The sequence below is a fragment of the Bidens hawaiensis genome, unplaced genomic scaffold (assembly GCF_021521415.1).
Source record: "Bidens hawaiensis isolate Kalapana, Puna unplaced genomic scaffold, B.hawaiensis_p1.1 tig00016203_1, whole genome shotgun sequence".
NCBI lineage: Eukaryota > Viridiplantae > Streptophyta > Magnoliopsida > Asterales > Asteraceae > Bidens > Bidens hawaiensis.
In genome coordinates this window covers 151,819-175,707 of record NW_027492477.1, presented here as the reverse complement: position 1 = coordinate 175,707, position 23,889 = coordinate 151,819, and the positions used below count along the sequence as shown (strand labels likewise).

Sequence of the window (23,889 nt, the reverse complement as noted above, 5' to 3'; positions counted from 1 at the left end):
TTACGAGCCCGAGCTCAAGCCTTGTACAAGAACCTCTTCTATGCGACTATGCTCATTAAGTCTTAACTAACCTTGTGTATTATATAAACTTCCATGTTAATATTAAGTTAGCACCAAACGAGCCGAACCCGATCGAGCTTAAAAAAACTAGTTATGAGCCGAGCTCGCCTTGTATTAAGTTAACACCAAACGAGCCGATCCCGATCCCAAGCTTAAAAAACCAACTCACGAGCCAAGCTCGAGTTAAAATAAAAAAGCTCGAAATAAGCCGAACTTGAAGTTGAGCCCGAGTCCTCGTAAGTCAAAACGAACCAAGCATGCGTAAACCTCTGCAGTCGTCTGCACGTTTTCTGTAACCACCATTGGGGGTTCTTCAGTGTACACACACCCGTAACAAACAAACAAACAAACAAACACACAAACTGGGTGATACTCCATTAACACACACACTAATTTCAATTGAAGCTTCGATCTCAGTGAATCAATCCGCCATGTCTCTAGGTCACGCTGAGAAGCTATCGTACATAGAAGACGTCGGCAATGTCGGCATGACTGAAATCCATGATCCGCCTCACATATTACACGATAAGGTTTATTGATTATTCGCTTACACATTATGCTGTTGATTAACTGTTTTTGCTACTGTTATGTATTAATTTGCTTAGGTTTTGTAGTTGAAGTTTATTGTGAGGTTAATTGCTGAAGAAGATGAATATTAGTATGTGCATTGATACTGTGATGCTTTGATTTGCTTAATTAAGTTGCTTAGGTTTTGCTGTTGAAGAGAAGTAGTATGTGCATTGTTGCGGTTACGCGTTTTGCTGTCGTATGTGCATTGATGCGGTTACGCGATTTGCTGTCGATTAACTGTTTTTGATGCTGTGATGCTTCGTAGTTGATTGATTTGGTTAATTAAGTTGCTTAGGTTTTGATGTTGAAGAAGATGAAATTAGTATGTGCATTGATGCAGTTACGCGTTTTGCTGTCGATTAACTGTTTTTGCTACTGTGATGCTTCGTAATTGATTGATTTGCTTGATTAAGTTGCTTAGGTTTTGTTGTTGAAGTTTATTGTGAGATTATTTGTTGAAGAAGATGAATATTTGTATGTGCATTGATACTGTGATGATTTGTAATTGATTGATTTGGTTAATTAAGTTGCTTAGGTTTTGCTGTTGATGAGAATTAGTATGTGCATTGTTTCGGTTATGCGTTTTGCTGCCGGTAAACTATTTTTGCTACTGTTATGCTTTAATTTGCTTAATTAAGCTGCTTAGCTTTTGCTGTTGAAGAGAATTAGTATGTGCATTGATGTTAATTTTGTCATTGATATGACGCGGTTACGCGTTTTGCTGTCGATTAACTGTTTATGCTTCTGTTATGTATTAATTTGCTTAATTAAGTTGCTTAGGTTTTGTTGTTGAAGTTTATTGTGAGATTACTTGTTGAAGAAGATGAATATTAGTATGTGCATTGATACTCTGATGCTTTGATTTGGTTAATTAAGTTGCTTAGGTTTTGCTGTTGAAGAGAAGTAGTATATGAATTGATGCGGTTACGCGTTTTGCTGTCGGTTAACTGTTTCTGATACTGTGATGCTTTGTATTTGCTTGATTAAGTTGCTTAGGTTTTTCTGTTGAAGAGAATTAGTATGTGCATTGATTTGGTTACGCGTTTTGCTGTCGATTAACTGTTTTTTGACACTGTGATGCTTTCATTTGGTTAATTAAGTTGCTTAGGTTTTGCTGTTGAAGAGAAGTAGTATGTGTATTGATGTTTAATTCCTCATTGATATGATGCGGTTATGCGTTTTGCTGTCGATTAGCTGTTTTTTGATGCTGTGATGCTTTGTAGTTGATTGATCTGCTTGATTAAGTTGCTTAGGTTTTGCTGTTGAAGAGAATTAGTATGTGCATTGATGCGGTAATGCGTTTTGCTGCCGGTTAACTGTTTTTGCTACTGTCATGCTTTAATTTGCTTAGGTTTTTGTTGTTGAAGTTTACTGTGAGGTTAACTGTTGAAGAAGATGGATCATATAGGTATGTGCATTGATACTGTGATGCTTTGATTTGCTTAATTAAGGTGTTTAGGTTTTTCTGATGAAGAGAATTAGTATGTGCATTGATGTTAATTCCTCATTGATATTATTCGGTTACGCATTTTGCTGTCGATTTACTGTTTATGCTACTGTTATGTATTAATTTGCTTAATTAAAATTAAGTTGCTTAGGTTTTGTTTTTGAAGTTTATTGTGAGATTACTTGTTGAAGAAGATGAATATTAGTATGTGCATTGATACTGTGATGCTTTAAATTGGTTAATTAAGTTGCTTAGGTTTTGCTGTTGAAGAGAATTAGTATGTGCATTGATGTTAATTCCTCATTGATATGATGTGGTTACGCGTTTAGCTCTCGATTAGCTGTTTTTTGATACTGTGATGCTTTGTAATTGATTGATTTGCTTGATTAAGTTGCTTAAGTTTTGTGTTTGAAGTTTATTGTGAGATTACTTGTTGAAGAAGATGATTATTAGTATGTGCATTGATGTTTTTAATAACTCATAACTGTTTTTGCTACTGTGATGCTTTGCAATTGATTTATTTACTTAATTAAGTTGCTTACGTTTTGTTTATTGTGATGTTACTTGTTGATGAAGATGAAATTAGTATGTGCATTGATGTTAATTTCTGATTGATATGATGCGGTTACGCATTTTGCTCTCGATTAGCTGATTTTGCTACTGTGATGCTTCGTAATTGATTGATTTGCTTAATTAAGTTGCTTAGATTTTGCAGTTAAACTTTATTGTGAGATTAATTGTTGAAGAAGATGAATATTAGTATGTGCATTGATGTTAATTCCTCATTAATATGACATGGTTACGCGTTTTGCTGTCAATTAACTGTTTTTTGATACTGAGATGCTTTGTAATTGATTGATTTGCTTAATTAAGTTGCTTAGGTTATGTTTTATTGTGATATTAATTGCTGAAGAAGATGAAACTTAGTATGTGCATTGGTGCTAATTCCTCATTGATATGACGCGGTTACGCTTTTTGCTCTCGATTAACTGTTTTTTGCTACTGTTATGCTTCGTAGTTGATTGATTTGCTTAATTAAGTTGCTTAGGTATTACTGTTGAAGAGAATTAGTATGTGCATTGATGTTACTCTCTCATTGATATGATGTGGTTACACGTTTTGCTGTTGATTAACTGTGTTTTGCTACTGTGATGCTTCGTAGTTGATTTATTTGCCTAATTAAGTTGCTTAGGTTTTTCTGTTGAAGTGGATGAAATTAGTATGTGCATTAATGCTAATATCTCATTGATATGATCCGATTCCCCTTTATGCTGTCGATTAACTGTTTTTGCTACTGTGATGCTTTAATTTGCTCAATTAAGTTGCTTAGGTTTTGCAGTTACACTTTATTATGAGATTAATTGTTGAAGAAGATGAATACAGTATGTGCATTGATGTTTTAATAACTCATAACTGTTTTTGCTACTGTGTTGATTTGTAATTGATTGATTTGCTTAATTAAGTTGTTTAGGTTTTGTGTTTGTAGTTTATTGTATGTTAACTTGTTGAAGAAGATGGAAATTAGTATGTGCATTGATGTTTGAGTTCAGTTTGTGATGAGTGTTTAGGATTGATTTAGTTAGGGTTAGGTTACTGAAATTTGTGTTTGGTGAGTTCTGCATTGGCGTTTGTTAACATGATTAAGCTAATCAGTTGTGTTTTGAACATAAAATTAGGGTTTGGAAAAGCTGCGTGATAGGTTTACCGAATTCTCTATTGATATGATCCGATTGCACACTTTGCTGTCGATTATCTGCTTTTGCTACTGTGATGCTTCGTAATTGATTAATTTGCTCGACACAGTTGCTTAGGCTTTGTTTTATTGTGAGATTATTTGTTGAAGAAGATGAAACTTATTATGTGCATTGATGTTTTAATTCAGTTTGCGTTGATTACCTTTGTTTGCTGTTGTGATGCTCGTAATTGATTGATTTGTTAATTGTAACAAAGTTGCTTAGGTTTTGTTGTATTGTGACATTACTTGTTGACGAAGATGAACATTAGTATGTGCATTGATGTTTGAATTTACTTTCTGTCAAATGTGTAGTATTCAGTTAGGGTTAGGCTACTGCAATTTGTGTATAGTGAGTTTTGCATTGGTGTTTGTTAACATGATTGAGTTATTCAGTTGTGTTTTGAACTGTACGTCCTTAAAATCAGGGTTTGGATCAGTTTTGAATTAAGTGCACTTAAACTCATGGTCTGGAAAAGCTCGCCTGATACAGACTGATAGAACTTGAAATTTTAACTGCTGCAACGAAAATTGGTGTTATTATCATCAGAATCAGTTGCAGCAGGCTTAATTTGTGATGTTGTTTAGTTTGATCCGTGTTGTTTGTAGAGGCCTCACATAGGGTTACTAAAATATACCTCCAGTGAGTTCTTCATTGTGTTTCTCTTATCAAGTGATCAGTGTTGTTATGTGTATTATAGGTTTAATGGTCGAAATCAGTTATATTTTACAACTATGAACTGAGTGCAACTATGCAAGGGTCTAAAAAAGCTTACTCAATACAGATTGACTGAACTTAAAATTGTAACCGGTACAACTACAATTGACATTAAGATTAACAAATTCTAAACCATCGAGCTTAATCGGTAATGATTTTTTAGTTTAATCTGCATTACTTGTAGATACCTCACTCAGTGTCACTAAAAAGTAAAAATATAACTCCAGTGACTTCTGCATTGGTGTTTTCATGATCAAGTTTGATTGAATGAAATGTTTCAGGGATCATTGTTGTTTATGCATTTTATATCAGTCATATTTTACAACTTTGAACTGAATGCAATTATGCAAGGGTCTTAAATAGCTTATTTGATTGAGGTTGTATCAGAAAAAGAAACTGTGACATTGACATAATTGATTCTGATGTTTCTTGGACAGTTGTGAAGTAATAATGTGAAATTCTTTTGATATGCTTGCTATTAACACTCACATATTGGCTTTGTTGTATCCACAGATTGAACGGCTTACCAAGATTATTCGTAAGGTTTGTTCCCAACTTCCCTTGATATTTTATGTTTCACTTATGGTGTATAAGACTATAACTCTATAAGCTTTCTTTCAAATTTCAACTAAACTTTATCCTGTTTATATATTACTTGCAGAGTAAGCATTTAGTTGTGTTTACTGGAGCTGGGATATCAACCTCTTGTGGTATACCTGATTTCCGTGGGCCCACAGGAATTTGGACACTTCAGGTATATTACTAAGATTTCCTCCTTCATGTTATGTTATACTTGCACAAACATCGTCTTTTTTTAATATTTATATACTAACAAAATTTAGCATTATGTTATACTTGCACAAACATTGTCTTTTTTAATATTTATATACTAACAAAATTTAGCATATATTGCGAACATATTATCTTGCTACATACTATTACAATAGGAATTAGTGGATTTATAAATAATCTTTAATTACTTGCCTTTCAATTTTGAAGAAAACTAAAAAACTATTAATCTTCACCTTTTTTGCTCAATGCAGCGGGGAGGCAATGCTTTGCCAGAAGCCTCACTACCATTTCATCGTGCAATGCCAAGTAGGACCCACATGGCTTTGGTTGAGCTAGAGAGAGCTGGCATTCTTAAGTTTGTTATTAGTCAAGTATGAATCGTTAATTCCTTCTCTAACTGCAATCTAATCTACTACCATTTTATTGTATATTAAGGGGATGACTGGATGTGCGATATATGAAACTGATTATCTGATTACTGCAGCTGGAAGTCACATTAATTAAGTGTTTGGATAAGGTCTCTGATTGTGATCATCTGATAATTTAGGGTTCAAAATCAGCTTTGACCTTGAATTTTAAATCAACTGCAATAAAACTGCTTATCTGAGGGAAATTGAAAGTACTTGTTAATACGATAAAAATGGATGTTTGTTGAAATTTTAGATGCTAATTTTTAATAAGTAGACTAACAAATAATTTATTAAAATAGTAGACAGTTAACAAATAAGTTATTGTACAGTTAAGAATATAAAAGAATGTCCTTTTGGTTATTTTATTTGTTAGTTATCTAAATAATTAGGATTTTCAAACACTTAAATAACTTATTATCTGTTAATACAACTTACCAGAGCACATCCAAACATTACTCTGAAGTGCAGTTACCAGAGCACATTCATTTTCATATCAGTGTGCAGTTAATATGTCTATCTATAACTCAAAAAGTATTTATGTTAGCGGGAAAAGAAAATGCAGTTTTTTCACAATATGTAATTGCACATTATTATGAGCATAGCTTCATCCAACCTGGCCTAACAATACACTACTGCTGTTAATCACAGAACATTGATGGCCTCCATCTTCGATCTGGAATACCTAGGGAAAAACTTTCAGAATTGCATGGAAATTCCTTCATGGAAAAATGCACATCGTGTGGTAACGAGTAAGTGCCATCCTAATATGTTAAGAAAAGCATTGTTTTTTTGGTTTCCAGTATTTTACTATTTGTTAAAGCCACACATTATACACTCATTCTTTAAAATTTTCGTAAACTGATTTTCTCAGAAGTCACTTTTATCATTTTGACATGTGAAGGTATTTTCGGGACTTTGAGGTTGAATCTGTTGGATTAAAGGTGACACCACGTAGGTGCTCCAATGTTGACTGTGATGCTAAACTTAAGGACACGGTTCTTGATTGGGAGGTATTAATTGTTACTTACTTACTTCTACTTAAAACAATACTTTTTCTGATTGTGATATTATTTACCCAACCTGCGTGAATCACCCAATTTGCCGCCTCTAGGTTCCAGTGTCAGTCAATGTATTTTATGTACATTGGTATTTTATGCTAAATTAACCTTATATATGTCAAAATTCAGGAGAACCGTTTGGAAAATCAAACCGTTTGATGTTATCTTGAAAGTTAACTTTAGCGAAGGCTGCGGATGCTCGTGCAGCAGAATGAAGATCCCTATCGATTTTCATGTACCGGTATTTTCATTTTATTCCACACGTAATTATATGTATTTTTATTTCATTTTTTACCCATTTTATTTCATATGCAGACATCAAGAGACGAATTAAAACGTGACGAAGAATACGTTTTTGGAAAATTGAAATCTAAAGCTATTAAAAGCTCATCTTGCGGGCAGAATTCAGTCATCGAGAGAAAAATGATAGCCTCTCCAAAAAGTGAAGTTATAATCCGCACGATGAAATTACGGTTAGAACGTCTGGGGCGGGTTCATTAGGAAAATGCTCACTGAAAAGAAGAAAAGAAGGTAAGAACGAAACGGAAGCAGCTCGTAAGCTCCCCAAAGGGCAATATAGGCATGATAAGTTATAGAGACCCGACAAGTGGTTTGTTTTTTAGACGGTGTACATACATAAATCCTTGTTTTTGGTAGACCGTTATAGAATGTAGCCATGTGTGATGTTTGGTTGGTGTCACCCGAACTACGGTCGAAACTGGATGGGACGGACCAAGCTGACCGGAAACTAGTAAATATAAACGATTGGATGGAACAAAATGTGTTTGATCTAAGTCGGTTGGTGCGGTTTCGGTTTGGTTCAGAATTGTTTTTGTCTCTTACACAATGGACAAACTCGGGTTTTTATGAGCGGGAAAGTATAAAAATAAAGCATTTCCATTCCGATCAATGGTTTCATAATCAGCCTGGTCTATCAAACCGGTCGCCTTACCAGTTCAGTAGTTGGATCAGTTTCAAAAACCGGATGTTTTCATATACTACCGATTCAATCCGAGCTCTCTTGGAATAAGTTCGACAGGGGATCGTGAAATCTTGGTCATTTTCTCTATCTAATGAATGGGAGTCTGCTTTAAATTTCAAATCGTCTGCCTTGTACCCACCCCTCGAGTATCCTCTAGTAAAATGATTGCCCATAACCCAATAGTCTGTTTTAGACTTGCCCATTCAGTGACTTTGGCAGTGGACGTTCCCAAAATGGGTGCTATTGGGTGGGTTGGGTGAATTCAATAATAGACGACTGTTGGCATTCCAGCCTTCCTATATTTTTTAAGTTCTAAAAAAAGTTATATATTACTAATTTTGAAACAAAATAAATAATCATTTTATCTTTTAGCGTGCAAAGTATAGAACTTATAGTAATGAGATTCTGAAAAAAATAAGTTTAAAAAATCTGGTCCAAAGACCGGTCTGGTTTGCCGATTCAAAAAAAGCATTTTGAAAATGGTAAACCAGACCGTTTATATAGCAGGTTCTTGGCCCGACTGATCCACTTTTGAGACCGATTAAATATTATTCTAATTGTATTTTGACTTTTAAAAATCCTAAAATCACAAAAATAAATATATCTTATATTAAACAGTAAAGTAAAACTAATGAAATTACATTACACATAAAAAAATAAAGCTAAATAATTTAATTTGCATTTAACCATTCATGTAAATATAAAATCATCAATATTGTGTCATACTTCTTTCAAACTGCACATTCAAGTGCAGTTTAGGTGTATAACTGTATATTAAAAGGTCATATAACAAAAGTTGTAACACATTAATATCATCTACATTAAACTTTGGACAACCCGATCTTGCGGTTAAACAGACGTACGAGAAGGTACACTTGCAACACGCTTGCACCGACAGAGCAGCCGATTCCACAAGTGCTTTGTGCATGGCTCTTCTACTCATCCCTTCGTTTACTACAAGTCAAAGACGGTCAAATCAACGAGAGTAAATGACGGTTTTGCCACCGAAAGGTTGTTTTTTTTGTGCGCTTTAGAGATGCGCAAATGGGCTCGGGACCGCAAAAGGCCCAAATATGATTGGGCCCGCTCCTAGCTAACCGAAAAACCCAATTTGGGCCATAATATTAGCCTGGGCCTCTTCTAGGCCCAGTCTAGCAAGAAGCCCAAAAATGGCTGATAGCCTGGTCCCAACTCCCAACTAGAGATGTACAAAAAAAACCAGTTTGGGATCGGTTCACTGCAAACCGACTCGAACCGGTTTGACAAGAAAGCCGGTTTCACCCAAACAGACTCAGCCCGCCGGTTTTGGGACCGGTTCCCCTTCTGAACTACCAAACCGGTTTTAAAACCGGACCGGTTTGAGGAAAAACCGGTTCTAAACTGAACCGAACCGAATCAAATCGAGTTGGACCAGTTTGACCTTTCTTGCTCCTAAACCGGTTTCTAAACCGAACCGGTTTGAACCATGGTTAGACCAACCCGGTTCGGTTTAGGGGAAAAAAACCGGTTTTGTACACCTCTACTCCCAACAGGTAAAATTCCAGAAATACCCATAGCACAAGCCATTAAAAGAGATTATATAACAGTGTCCCAGTTTTACTGCATAACAGTTTATTATACTGCTAAGAGAGTTTAAGAGATCATACTTAACGCCTGCCGGTCGATTTCACCCCCGAGCCAATGTTGTTCAAACAAAATGGCATCTAAAGCATTCGCTAACTTTTCTAACTGTTCCAGAATTGACTTGAAATGATCTACAAAAAAAATTTTAAAAATTCAAAAACCGAACTGAACTTTCAATGAACTGTTCATGAACCGTATGGTAGGAAGCTCTTTTATGTTCGTCCATTTAATAAAAGAACGAAACATGAAAAAGAGTTGTGTTAATTTAATTAAGCGAACGAACATGTATACATGTTTTATTCGTCATTATGTTCGTAAATAGGGGTGGCAAATGTGACCCATGGGTTGATTGAGTATATAATGGGTCAGAATGGGTCAAACTAAAACAAGAAAATGATTGATACGGGGTCAAAACAGGTTGACATTTCTTGAAGGTTTTTTTAATGGAATGAGAAAACGGAGGAAACTTTTTAGTACTTTTATTTTTTTAGTTTTTGATTTATATTTCGAGTTATGATTTTTTAATTATTTTTTTTGAATTTTTTAATGAGGGGTTTATGAAATGGGTCAAAATGGGTTGAGATTTCAAAAGCCCCTCGTTAAAAAATTCAAAAAAAAAAATAATTCAAAAATTATAACTCGAAATATAAATCAAAAACTAAAAAAGTAAAAGTACTAAAAAGCTTCCTCCGTTTTTCTCGTTCCATAAAAAAAATCTTGAAAAATGTCAACCTGTTTCAACCATTTTCTTTTTTTAGTTTGACCCATTATATACATTTTAATACAACCCATTCAACCCATGTGTCACATTTGCCACCCCTATTCGTAAACGTTCATTTATGTTAACATGTTTATGTAGTTTTAAATGACTTATTTTGATATGGCTTTTGAATAGATCATGTACTTCTGGATGAATGAATCATCTACTTAATGTTTTATATTTGTTCGTTTGTGTTCATTTATGTTCGTTTACGTTAGTTCATATGTCTTCGTTTATCTTTATTCATATATGTTCATGAACTATTCGTCTAGATTTTAAACGAATGAACATAAACGAACACGAACATGTTCATTTATTAAACAAACAAACACGAACACAAAAGAAATAAGGTCTCACCATCTTTCGCGTGCTCAGGATCATTATAATTGTGGCTAGGATGAACATCAAAGTCTAGAGTTGCATTATGTGGTGATCTGTTGGTGAAGCAAAACCTATAAACACCTTCGATATATACAAGAAAATCCGACTTTTCGCTTATTTTGTCACTAAAATCTTGAATGTGTTCGCGGTGTGGTCCCGTCACCTAATAATCACAGCATGATCATCAAAAGTTCAAAACGAGGCGAGCGCCAGTGGAGCCCAAGCTCGGCTAGTTTTGCCAAGAGAACTCGAGCTTGGTGCGTTTGGAGCTCTGTTTCTAGATCGTGATCTCTGCTCGTGAATAGTATTTCAAGCTCAAGCTCGACGAGTTTCACGCTCTGTTTCTAAAGCTCGAACTCTGGCTCTGCTCGTTTGTTATTTATTATCTAACTCATATATATTTATTATTATTATTTATACATAAAATATGTATTATTTAGTATTTTTTATCATAATTTTATATGTAATTATAATTATTAAATATACATATAGTAAACATATTAATTAAAAATCATGTAAATAATAGGCTCGTTTAGGGTCACGAGCCGGCTCGGGCTCATTTATTAAACAAGCTAATATTTAGGCTCGAGCTCAGGTTCAGACTAGTTTAAGCTCGAGACATAGATAGATGAATACCACAAGATCAACGCCGTGTTCATTATAATGCCAAACGCCTTCGATCTTAATAACAACAAACGAAAACCGAACAGTAGAACCATACTCGGCTTTATGCGAAAAACACTCTTCTCTGTCCATCACAAACCTGATCCCAAACACTACTCCTACATTAACTGTTAGAAGCACTCCTACAACCTTTGCAACAAACATTTTTGTTTGAAACAAATGCAAAGATTTTTTGGTTTTAAGAAAATATATTTAAAGTAGGCACAAGTTGTCACCTAAACCACAACAGAAATCATAAGTTGTGCACTTTTTAATATGTTTTGGTTTCATGGTTAACCAATTAGATTGATTAAAGTATTGTGTATTTGAATGGTATATATTATTATTTGAAAAATAATTTCAAAAAATAGACCAATATAATACCTATCTATATTTATGTCTATATCCATATTCTATATTTTTTATATAATGAACAAAAAAATAATGATAAATCTATCTCTCTGTGTCACGTGTCGTCTCCGTATCTTTTTATAGCCATTTTTTCCCTCCTGTCTCTCTCTCTTTTCTTTTTTGTTTTAAATACACGTTTTATCTTTATAATGATTAATTTATTAATAAAATATTAATCTATACTCTGATCATGTTACGTGTCGTCTCCATATCTTTTTGATAATGATATATTATAAATAAAAATACTAGTTATACTAATAAAACTCATGCATTTTAATATATATCTTTTGTTTTAAGAAACATACAAATCTAATGATGTAATTTTTGTTTTTAACTAAATAGTAATGAAAATTAAATTACATTAAATAATAATTAATGTATTTTCGAAACCCAATTATATGTATTAATTTTTATATTTCTTTTGAATTTTTTAAAAAATCATTAGCATATATAATACATTTTTCCGCCTCTAAGATTCACATAAAGATTTAAAAGTTTTATATATCGATATTTTTTACCTCGTATAATACACATGTTCTAAGCTAGTTAAAGTTATATAATAATGATTTAGTTTTTACCTTTTCAACTGTTCTATTATCTTTGAAAAAAAAAAGATAATAAACATAATGAAAATAGATAAAAATAAATAAAATAAAATAAAATAAAAATTGATAAAAATAATTAAAATAAAATAAAAATAGATGAATACCTTTTTGGACTCTTTATGATAGTTAAATATACTCATGGTTTTATGATGCACTAACTGAACCGTAATTTCATGAGAATTAGGTTTATGTACCTTGTTAGTTGTTACAATAGATCAATTACTTACTAAAAAAATATAAATAATTAGAAATAAAAAAAATAAAATAAAATATCCTCTTATTTTGTGTACTACATTATCGGTGTAGGGGTCCGTTAACTTTCCGCTAGTCGATTACCTTAATCAGACATGATTTTTCCGTGTCGTTTGTAGATTTTGGAGGCTCAGTGTGACAAGTAAAAGAGCCTTTAAAATAAAAACTTATTTTACTAAGTTAAATATTTTATTAATAATGCACCTAGTAGGGACTCGTGGGATGATTAAAATGTTGGGTTTTTTATTCAAATTTTATTTGACTCGACTAGTCTTCATTTCTTCATTTTAGGCTTCCATTTCTTCATTTTATGAGTCTCGATTTTATTTTTACTATGCGGGGCAAACAGCAACCGGTAGGCTTTTGTTTTTACTTAACCGGGCTATTGACGACCCATGGGATGATTAGGAAGCTGGTTATTTCAATCGTGACCCTCAATATTTTGAACAATAATTAACTTTTCACATTTTCAAAAATATTTACTTTATTTCAACAATGTGTATAAGAACCTACGATTGTGAGAAAAAAAAAATAATAACTAAATAAATAAATATTTTTTAGATTTTTTAATAATGGGCATGGTAGGGACTCGTGGGATGATTAAGATGGTGGGTCTCTTATTCAAATATTATTTGACTCAACGGGTCTTCATTTCTTCATTTTAGACTTCCATTTCTTCATTTTATGAGTGTCGAATTTATTTTCACAATGCGGGACAAGCAACAACCGGATTTTGTTTTTACTTAACGGCGCTATCGACGACCATGGGATGACTAAGAAGCTGATTATTTCAATCGTGACCCTCAATATTTGAACAATAGTTAAATTTTCGGAATTTTCAAAATATTTACTTTATTTGAACAATGTCAATTAGAGCCCACGATTGTGAGAAAAAAAATAATAAATATATAAATACGTTTTGGATTTTTTAATTCTGTGCCTAGTAGGGACTCGTGGGATGATTAAGATGGTGGGTCTCTTATTTAAATATTATTTGACTCGATGGGTTTTCATTTCTTCATTTTAGGGTTCCATTTATTCATTTTATGAGTGTCGATTTTATTTTCACTATGTGGGGCAAGCAACAACCGGAATGCTTTTGTTTTTACTTAACGGGGCTATCGACGACCCATAGGATGTCTAAGATAATGGTTATTTCAATCGCGACCCTCAATATTTTGAAAAATAGTAAATTTTTTGCATTTTCCGAAATTTTTACTTTATTTGAACAATGTGTATAAAAGCCCACGATTGTGAGAAAAAAATAATAAATAAATAAATATTTTTTGGATTTATTAATAATTCGCCTAGTAAGAACTCGTGGGATGATTAAAATGTTGGGTCTCTTATTCAAATTTTATTTTACTCGGCGTGTCTTCATTTCTTCATTTTAAGCTTCCATTTCTTCATTTTATGAGTGTCGATTTTATTTTCATTATGCGGGGCAAACAGCAATCGGTAGACTTTTGTTTTTACTTAGCGGGGCAATCGACGAACCATGGGATAACTAAGATGCTGGTTATTTCAATCGCGACCATCAATATTTTGAACAATAGTAAAATTTTTGCATTTTCAGACATTTTTACTTATTTGAACAATGAGTATAAGAACCGACGATTGTGAGAAAAAATAATAAATAAATAAATATTTTATTGGATTTAATAATAGTGTGCCTAGTATGGACTCGTGGGATGATTAAAATGTTGGGTCTCTTATACAAATTTTATTTGACTGGACGGGTCTTCAATTCTTCATTTTTGGCTTCCATTCCTTCATTTATGAGTTTCGATTTTATTTTCACTATGTGGGGCAAACAGCAACCGGTAGGCTTTTGTTTTTACTTAACGGGATATCGACGACCCATGGGATGATTAGGAAGCTGGTTATTTCAATCGCGACCCTCAATATTTTTAACAATAGTTAAATTTTCGCATTTTCAAAAATATTTAATATATTTCAACAATGTGTATAAGAACCCACGATTCTGAGAAAAAAATAATAACTAATTAAATACTTTTTAGTTTTTTAATACTGCGCCTAGTATGGACTCGTGGGATGATTAAAATGTTTGGTCTTTTGTTCAAATATTATTTGACTCGACGGGTCTTCATTTCTTCATTTTAGACTTTCATTTCTTCATTTTATGAGTGTCGAATTTATTTTCACTATACAGGACAAGCGGCAACCGGTAGACTTTTGTTTTTACTTAACGGGGCTATCGACGACCCATGGGATGACTAAGAAGCTGGTTATTTCAATTGCGACCCTCAATATTTTGAACAATAGTTAAATTTTCGCATTTTCAAAAATTTTTACTTTATTTGAACAATGCATAGAGCCCACGATTGTGAGAAAAAAAAAATAATAAATATATAAATATTTTTTGGATTTTTTTAATATTGCGCCTAGTAAGGACTCGCGAGATGATTAAGATGGTGGGTCTCTTATTCAAATATTATTTGACTCGACGGGTTTTCATTTCTTCATTTTAGGGTTTCATTTCTTCATTTTATGAGTGTCGATTTTATTTTCACTATGCAAGGCAAGCAGCATCCGTAAGGCTTTTGTTTTTACTTAACGAGGCTAACGACAACCCATGGGATGTCTAAGAAACTGGTTATTTCAACCGCGACCCTCAATATTTTGAAAAATAGCTAAATTTTCGCATTTTCAAAATATTTTTCTTTATTTGAACAATGTATATAAGAGCCCACGATTGTGAAAAAAAAATAATAAATAAATAAATATGTTTAGGATTTATTAATAATGCGCCTAGTATGAACTTGTGGGATGATTAAAATGTTGGGTCTCTTATTCAAATTTTATTTGACTCGGCGGGTCTTCATTTTTTCATTTTAGGCTTCAATTTCTTCATTTTATGAGTGTCGATTTTATTTTCATTATGCGGGGCAAACATCAATCGGTAGGCTTTTGTTTTTTACTTAACGGGGCTATCGACGACCCATTGGATGACTAAGATGCTGGTTATTTCAATTGCGACCATCAATATTTTGAACAATAGTAAAATTTTTGCATTTTCATAAATTTTTACTTTATTTGAACAATAAGTATAAGAACTCATGATTGTGAGAAAAAAAATAATAAATAAATAAATGTTGGTTATCTCCCCCCCCCCTCTCTCCCTCTCTCTCTCTCACACACACACTAAATACACGTCCAATCTTTCTAATGATTTTACTTACATATAAAATACCGATCAATACTCTCATGTTACATGTTGTCTCCATATTTTTTTTAATGTACATATTTTAATAACAATACTAGTTATACTAATAAGAAACAGTTATTTTAACATATCTTTTGTTTTAAGAAACTTAAAAATCTAATGATGTAATTTTTGTTTACAAATAAATAGTATGAAAATTAAATTTCCTATGAATTATTGGTCTAGTAGTATGACGGTGAGTTCAAATCCTTACAAATGCAAAATTTGAAGGATGATGAAAAAAAATTATTGTTGATTACCATTTCGAGCTAATTTTTACATCAATCGATTCGTATATCCTCCTTCCGATCAAAAGCCCTAAAACATTAGTTTGAAATTTGGAAAAAAGTATAACGCCGTTAAGTCCCTTTTAACGAGGGACCATTGGGGGGCAACTTTATAAAATTTGGGACCACCAGTGGCGATAAAATGAATAGGGATTATTATCGGCCAATACTGTTCAATATGGATTATTAAAATCCAATAAACCTTAAAATTATATTAACTAATAGTAATGTATTTTCGAAACCGAATTATATATTAATTTTTATATATTTTGAATTATTAAAATCGTTAGTATATATGGTACATTTTTCCGCCTCTAAGATTCACATAAAGATTTAGAAGTTTTTTGTATTGATATTTTTCAGCTCGTGTATATTACACGTTCTAAGCTAGTTAAAACAATATAATAACAATTTAGTTTTTACTTTTTCAACTGGCATGTTATCTTTAAAAAAATAAACATGATGAAAATAGATTTAAAAGAATTAGATAAATACCCTTTTGGACTCTTTATAATAGTTAAATATACTCATGGTTTTATGATACACTAACCATAATTTCGAGAGAATTAGGTTTATATAACTTATTACTAGATCAATTACATACTAAAAAACTAAAAATAATTGAAAATAAATAAATAAAATATCCTCTTATTTTGTGTACTACATTATCGGTGTAGGGTTCGGTTAACTTTCCGCTAGTCGATTACCTTAATCAGACATGGTTTATTGGGACGTTTATAGATTTTGGAGGCTCGGTGTAACAAATAAATGAGCCTTTAAAATAGAAATTTATTTTACTAAGATAAATAAATTATAAAGCTTTTCTGACATTTATGAAAGCAAAGTTATTAATAAACTCTTTATAACCGATAATAAGTAACTTTTCTATAATAACTTAATAATATTAGAAAGTGTGAAACATGATTGTCGAACAATATGATATGCGATACACGAACGAGAAAACAAAAAGTTATACCCACAGTCAAAATAGGAATAATCATATTTGTCATGGGTTTTATTTAGCACTGCTGCAACATGTCGCAAACAAAATTCTCTATTACGATTTCAATTACGACATTATACAGAATTGCTAAATAAAACCCATGAAAAATAAAATCTCAAATATTGTTTATTTTCCATTAATAAACAATTACAATATACAAAGATAAACCAGACAGACGTGCTGCTCATACTAAAACCCTAAATACCATATTACCATATTGCAATACATATATACCATTGTAAACGTTATTAAAGTATAACGTTACAAACCGATTTCAACCCTATCACTCGGGTGGGTCGAAACCGGGCCCGGTTCGCAACCAAGTTTTTATTTCCATATCTTCTACACTAAAACATAAAAATTTCTTCTTTCTTTCAATACAACATACTTTGCATCTTCACATCTTTGTGTTCAAATACATCAAACAAATACTATACTTGACAACAATTCGCCCGGCGAGTTGCCGGACTTCGAAACTCCGGTGAGACTATAATCTTCCAATCAAGATTAAAAAAAAACAAAATAAAAAAATTACAATTACATATAAAAATAACCATCAAAAGAAATCAAATTCAAGATAATTATCACCCCATTTCTTCTCCGGTGCAGCCGCCTGAACAACTTTTTTCTCCCCGGAAATCACCACCGGTGCAACCGGGCCCCGCTCAATCTCAACGGGCCTCGGGACCTCAGGCGGGCTCGCACACCGAATCAAAGCCCAGTTAACCCCTTCGAAAAACGGGTGCTGTTTAATCTCGGTTGCGCCTCGCTTATAAGCCAACCGATGCTGCGGTTCTTTAACCAACAACCCGCGAATCAAATCACGAGCTGCGAAACTAACCACCGGTGTCTCGGGAAACCGCAGCTGTTGTCCCACCACATTCATTAAAGTGGCCCGGTTCCCGGACCCTTTGAAAGGCGTTTTACCGAATAGTAACTCGTATAAAAAGATCCCCAACGTCCACCAGTCGACCGCGCTTCCATGCCCTTCGTTTTTTATAATCTCGGGTGCTAAATACTCGTGGGTCCCGACAAACGACATGGACCGGGCCCCGGTCGGTTCAGCCATTAGCTCGGGTAACGGGGTGACTTGGTGTCGGATTTCGGGTTTGGTTTTGGATTTTGAATTTTTCGATTCTTTTTTCAATTTGCTCATAAAAAGTTTGGGTGAGAAACATGATGTGGGGACCACACATGATGGTTGGATGCAAGAAGTGGGCTCCATGCACGCGGGTTGGGTGAAATAATTCGAACTTTTTCTGAGCAGGTCCGCGTCTATAGATGCTGATTTAATAAGTGTCGGGCTCACAGAGCAACGAAGCGAAAGGTCAAAGTCCGATAGCATTATGTGACCGTCTTCTCGGACTAACACGTTTTCGGGTTTTAGGTCTCGGTATATGATCCCGAGCATGTGGAGATACTCCATTGCGAGGAGAATTTCCGCTACATAAAACCTGCATATAAAATAAAAAAGTTAGTCAAAATATGTTTTTGGTTAAAATCCAACCCGACCCGTTATTTGAAACAAAAGAAACCCGTTTTGACCCGTTATACACTTTTAAAACGTCGACCCATTTAAAATTTTTACCCGTTCCTGTTTTGGCTTAACTTATTTATCTGACCCGTTTTGAAATAAAAAAGAATAAAATAAAAAATAAAAAATAAAAAATAAAAATCAACCCATTTCAGTAAACGGGTCGAAATTTCTACCGTTTCTTCAAGTAGTCAAGTAGATGATAAAATTTAACTCGCTCTACATCTGACCCGTTTGAAATAAAGCATAACCCAAATTGACCCGTTTAAGTTAACGGGTCAAAAGTTGCCACCGTCGCTCAAAATTGCCACATTGCTTCAAGTAGTCAAGTAGACGATAAATTTTAGCTTACTTTTTTATTTGAAATGTTTGAATTAAAAAAATAAACCAAATCGGCCCGTTTAAGTAAACGGGTCATATTACCACAACTTAAAAACAATAAATTAAATAAAAATCAAGGATTAAGAAATCATACTTTACAGCTTGTTCACAAAACCGCTTCCCGGGCTGCCTTTGTCTAAGCGTATGCAAATCACCCCCGGGACAAAACTCCATAACCAAACACGAAAACTTGTCGGTTTCAAAATGCGTATACAAAGTTGGAAGAAACGGATGATCCAACGACTGCAAAATCTCCCGTTCCGTTTGGGCCCGTAACAACTTTTTACGGCTTTCTAACGAAACTTTATCCATAACTTTCATTGCAAAATAAGATTTAGTACCGCTAAGTTCAGAAAGATAAACGCTCCCAATATCACCACAACCCAACCGTTTCAACAACCGAAAATGACTCAAACCCAAAACCCCGTCTTTTGATCTAACGGCTTGGATCGCTTCCCATCTTGAATCGTTTGCTTTATGGGGCTTGTTCATGTTACTACTTAAACTACTGCAACTACTTTCATCACTTACATCCGTACTCGTACTCCCCCTACACATGCTGCTTTTACCGCTTTCAACAAGATCGGTTTTTTCACTCGTTTTCACGCTCCCGTTGATATTTTCTTTTTGCCCCGATAAAGCTTTTTCCTTGTTGAAAATTTCTTGATTTTGTTGAGACTTTTTGGAGTCTGATTCGGGTCGTTTTTCGGTGAGCTTCGTAGGCGTTGTAGGCTCTAAAGCTTTAGCGTTTTCTCCCATTGATTTCGTACTAGACTTCGAATCCATAGTTATGAAACCACGGTTTTGATCAATCAGAACTACTGCAACATCTTCGACTCTGAAACAAGTAAATAAAAAATTAGTTACAATATTCGATTCACAACAAGCCGTAAAGCTGGATCTTTAATAAAGATGGAATATATCGAACAAATCAAGAAATTAATAATCATCAATAAAGTAATAAAATCGCAAATAAGTTCAAGAAACAATAAATGAAAATCATGAAAGTTACAAAATTTCAAAATAAATCACAGAATAATATCATTCCAAAATATTGTCAAGAAACAATTTAAAATTCTATTATTTGCATACAAAAAATCAGAGCTTGGATCAAGATTTATCCTACCAACAATTTGGGGAAGAACACCAATTAATATATCAATAAATATTTATGAGATGATATAATAATATTAACATCATTCATACAGCAATCAAAGTCATATAACAAGATAAGAACAGGCCCATGAATATGAAAGAAAGAAAAAAAAGTTAGAAGTAAAAGGATATATGAAAAGCAGACAGATCTTTAAAAACCAGACCCACCTCTTCCATACAATTTCAAATCTTTACTAAAACCATCCCCACAAAAAACCCTAATCCAAAATGAATCAAGAAAAAAAATAAGTAAATAAAAGAACTCACTTGCATTAACAGCTAAAAGATCATATTTTTCAAAAAGTATGAACAAAAATTGATAATAAATATAAAACATTTAGGGGTTTTTTAGCACTAAATCAAGAATCCTAATCCAAAATGAATCAACAACACATAAAAAGCAAAACCCACTTGCATTAACACTTAAAATATCATATTTTTCATAAATATGAAAAAAAAAATGGTGATAAAGATCAAAACTTTAGGACTTTTTGAGCCTTAAATCAAGAACACATAAAAAAGCAAAACCCACTTGCATTAACACTTAAAATATCATATCTTTCAAAAAAAAATATATATTTGATAATAAAGATCAAAACTTTAGGGCTTTTGGAGCCTTAAATCAAGAACCCTAATCCAAAATGAATCAAGAATACATACAAAAAAAAAAACAAATCCCACTTGCACTAACACTTAAAATATCATATTTTTCATAAATATGAAAAAAAAATATTTGATAATAAAGATCAAAACTTTATGGCTTTTTGAGCCTTAAATCAAGAACCCTAATCCAAAATGAATTAAAAACACATAAAAAAGCTAAACCCACTTGCATTAACACTTAAAATATCATATTTTTCATAAATATGAAAAAAAATAAAAAAAATTGGTGCTAAATATCAAAACTTTAAGGTTGTTTTAGCCCTAAATCAAGAATTAAAAACCCTAATCAAAAATGAATCAAGAACACATAAAAAGCTAAACCCACTTGCATTAACACTCAAAATATCATATATTTCATAAATTTATAACAAAAGTAAACTTAAAAAGAACAAACCTTGGTGATAAAGATCAAAACTTTGAGGTATGTTTGAGCCCAAAATCAAGAAATTAGATGTGGGTAGTAAAGAGGAAATTGGGAGTTGGGTGATTGAGGAGAGAGAGTGAAAGAAAGAAAATATTTTGAGGAATCGAGGTAGTAAAGTTAAAGGTTTGGCACGTTCTTGATATTATTATATAATTTGTTTGACGACAACAGATAGAGAATCGACTAGACACTCGGTTTATAAAAGAATACCGTCAGCTGGTTCAACCTAGTTGTAAGAAGCCTTAAGCGTCTTCAAGTTATTTTCAGTTTCAGGAAAAAACTATCCGTCCGAAAGTTCACTTGTGGTAAAACCCGAACGAGCTCAAAATCAAACCGGAGATCAAAAAGATCCTAGTATTCCTTCATTGAGCCACTCATGTCTAGGATGGCAAACTAACTCGTGTCCGATGTGTATACCCGAAACGTGAAGCATCTAGGACATGTATACCTAAAGCCCGGCGGGTATTAGGTCGGGTATGAGATTAGTTTTGAAAACTTTTCGCGGGTACGGGCCGAGTATGAGATTTGGTGATGGCCGGTCTGATTACCCGAAAACACATTTCCGTTATCTGAACTATAGACCTGAATGTGTCATATTAACTTTGATTAACTTTGATTATTAATCAAAGTATTATTAACTTTGATTAATAATACTTCATTTTTATTTATGAAAACGTTTATAGTACGTAATGTGTCATATTTATTTATGAGAACGTTTATAGTATGTATTGTGCCATATTTTAATTTGTAATAATCGTTAGTTTGTTAAAAAATCGTTAGCATTTTCAAGTATAATTTTTACCATTATATATATAAAAAATATATACGATAATTATAATGATAAAAATATACTTGAAAATGCTAACGAAAATTTTTAACAAACTAACGAGTATACCCGACATCCAACTGTTAATTACCCAACACGTATTCAGCATGTAATACGCCAGTTATGGGACTGAATTTTAGAATCAGGTATGGGTATGGGATTAGCAATATATAGTCCATTGTCGTCCTTAACGACTACTCCATCCGTCCCATTATAAGTGTCATGGTTTAAATTTTCAAGTCTTTCTTTTACAAATTTGACCGTAAATATTTTTGTTCGTGTCATATAATACTTGATGAAAATTATATCAATGTAAAATACATTTAAAATTCAATCCATTCATATATTTTACATCAAGTATTATATAACACAAATAAAAATATAGTCGGTCAAAGTTAAACAAGAAAAACTTGAAAAATCAAACCAGGACACTTATAATGGGACGAAGGAAGTATATTATATTAATATATAATAAATAATAATATTTCATCTTAAAAGAAAGAAAACATGTGGTTCCACCCTGTACATCATGGTTTTAGCTTTTAAGGCAACTAAGAATTTTCTATTCCTGTCTTGCCTAAAATCTAATAAAATTTGTTCATTTTGATAAATTAGTTTCTTTTTTCTTATTTTAAACTATACTTTTAGTCTTTTAAATTTTGAATTTTAAAAATTGATAAAATATATTATTTGTAAATTTTGGGAACTTAAATATATAAAATTTTTATTTATTTAAAATAAAAAAGTATAATTATATAATAATAAAGATCCGTTTTACTAGGTTAAATAAGTGAAAATTTCAGGAAGTCATACATAAACGCTCATGAATTATTTTCATACGGATGTGTTTAACTACTAAGTTATCACTTACGTTAGTTAAAATTTTTTTTTTTGTAACAAAACGTGTTGTGAATATTTGAGACTGATAGGTTGATATTTGATTTGTCTAGAATGATGTGGTTTATGAAGAGAGCAATCCACGGGTTTTATCAATTTATTTATATGTTAACACGTTTGATTATAAAATTAATAAACTATATAATATATTTGTATATAAAAGAATAAATCTATAACAAATTTATAAATTCTCTTGATAAGTTTAAAAGCACCCAAGTACAAAAGGCCGAAAGGTAAGTTAAAACTTAAAAGTCAAAAAGGTTTGAAGGTCAAACTTGCAATTTCACATGGTCTTTACCTTTTAACATTAAAAGTTAAAGTTACAAGGTTTGAATATTTGTTATTTAAAGAGACCAAAAATACCATTCAATTTAATAAAATATAATATGAAATACTAACTTTTTAAATTTAAAGATATTTGATAATCCTTTTTAATTTGGTTAAAATATATTAATATATTAAGTTTAAGTCAGCCATAAAGGCTTTTGTTATAATTGATGAATTTGATAGTTAGTTCACCTGTGCCTTAAAAATATGTTAGAATTAAATTGATTAAACATTAGTGAATTTGGTGGTTACTGATTAGTTCACATTAGCCCTGCTTGCGGTGCGCACATATGATGTATATATGTGTGAACCCTCGGGTGGGCAAAAGTGAAATTGCACTAATTTTGACGTTATTTTACTAATCTCGTGAAAATAACGTTAAAAGTGACGGATGGTTAATCAGGCATCATGTAGTGGCGTTGATAGCTGAAAGATAAGGGTACATGCACCGATCAGCCGGTGTCCCGATGATTGAGTGCTATGTGCCTTATGTCCAAGGCTTGATGCAAAACTACTATCGAGCCGGGGGTCTCACCGGAAGCAGCCTCTCTATCCCTATGGGGTAGAGGTAAGGCTGCCTACATCTTACCCTCCTCAGACCCTACCGTAGCTTTGCTATTGGTGGGATATATACTGAATACGATGATGATGATGATGATGATGATGATGAGATGATGACTGATTTGTTCACATATTAAAGAC

General features: G+C 32.7%; 2 protein-coding genes and 1 pseudogene across 3 annotated transcripts; 1 reads left to right on the top strand and 2 right to left on the bottom strand.

Annotated features, from left to right (window-relative positions):
* Positions 1-410: 410 nt before the first annotated feature.
* On the top strand, positions 411-6,817 carry LOC143550927 (NAD-dependent protein deacetylase SRT1-like). The gene is made up of 6 exons (XM_077041473.1): positions 411-590; positions 5,041-5,070; positions 5,189-5,281; positions 5,571-5,690; positions 6,378-6,478; positions 6,631-6,817. The coding sequence occupies exons 1-6, from the start codon at positions 492-494 to the stop codon at positions 6,815-6,817; spliced, it is 630 nt and encodes a 209-aa protein (XP_076897588.1). The 5' UTR covers positions 411-491.
* Positions 6,818-8,590: 1,773 nt separating this feature from the next.
* On the bottom strand, positions 8,591-11,513 carry LOC143550915 (transmembrane emp24 domain-containing protein p24beta2-like; annotated as a pseudogene). Its single transcript, XR_013138419.1, has 4 exons — positions 11,170-11,513; positions 10,510-10,696; positions 9,416-9,523; positions 8,591-8,723 (listed from the first exon to the last, which is right to left on the bottom strand). The product of XR_013138419.1 is annotated as a transmembrane emp24 domain-containing protein p24beta2-like (transcript).
* A 5,813-nt stretch (positions 11,514-17,326) lies between these two features.
* On the bottom strand, positions 17,327-21,241 carry LOC143550940 (serine/threonine-protein kinase D6PK-like). Its single transcript, XM_077041486.1, has 3 exons — positions 21,108-21,241; positions 18,990-19,733; positions 17,327-18,434 (listed from the first exon to the last, which is right to left on the bottom strand). Exons 2-3 carry the CDS (start codon positions 19,679-19,681, stop codon positions 17,537-17,539), a joined length of 1,590 nt encoding a protein of 529 aa, XP_076897601.1. The 5' UTR covers positions 19,682-19,733; positions 21,108-21,241; the 3' UTR covers positions 17,327-17,536.
* Between the last annotated feature and the right edge of the window lie 2,648 nt (positions 21,242-23,889).

Bases quoted from the DNA above. Each gene is read 5' to 3' on its own strand.
- LOC143550940 (XM_077041486.1), bottom strand. From the start codon at position 19,681: ATGGATTCGAAGTCTAGTACGAAATCAATGGGAGAAAACGCTAAAGCT. The intron at 18,435-18,989 runs GTATGATTTCTT...TTTTATATGCAG, and splicing joins TTTTGTGAACAAGCTGTAAA to GTTTTATGTAGCGGAAATTC.
- LOC143550927 (XM_077041473.1), top strand. From the start codon at position 492: ATGTCTCTAGGTCACGCTGAGAAGCTATCGTACATAGAAGACGTCGGC. The intron at 5,282-5,570 runs GTATATTACTAA...TGCTCAATGCAG, and splicing joins CAGGAATTTGGACACTTCAG to CGGGGAGGCAATGCTTTGCC. The intron at 5,691-6,377 runs GTATGAATCGTT...TGTTAATCACAG, and splicing joins TTAAGTTTGTTATTAGTCAA to AACATTGATGGCCTCCATCT.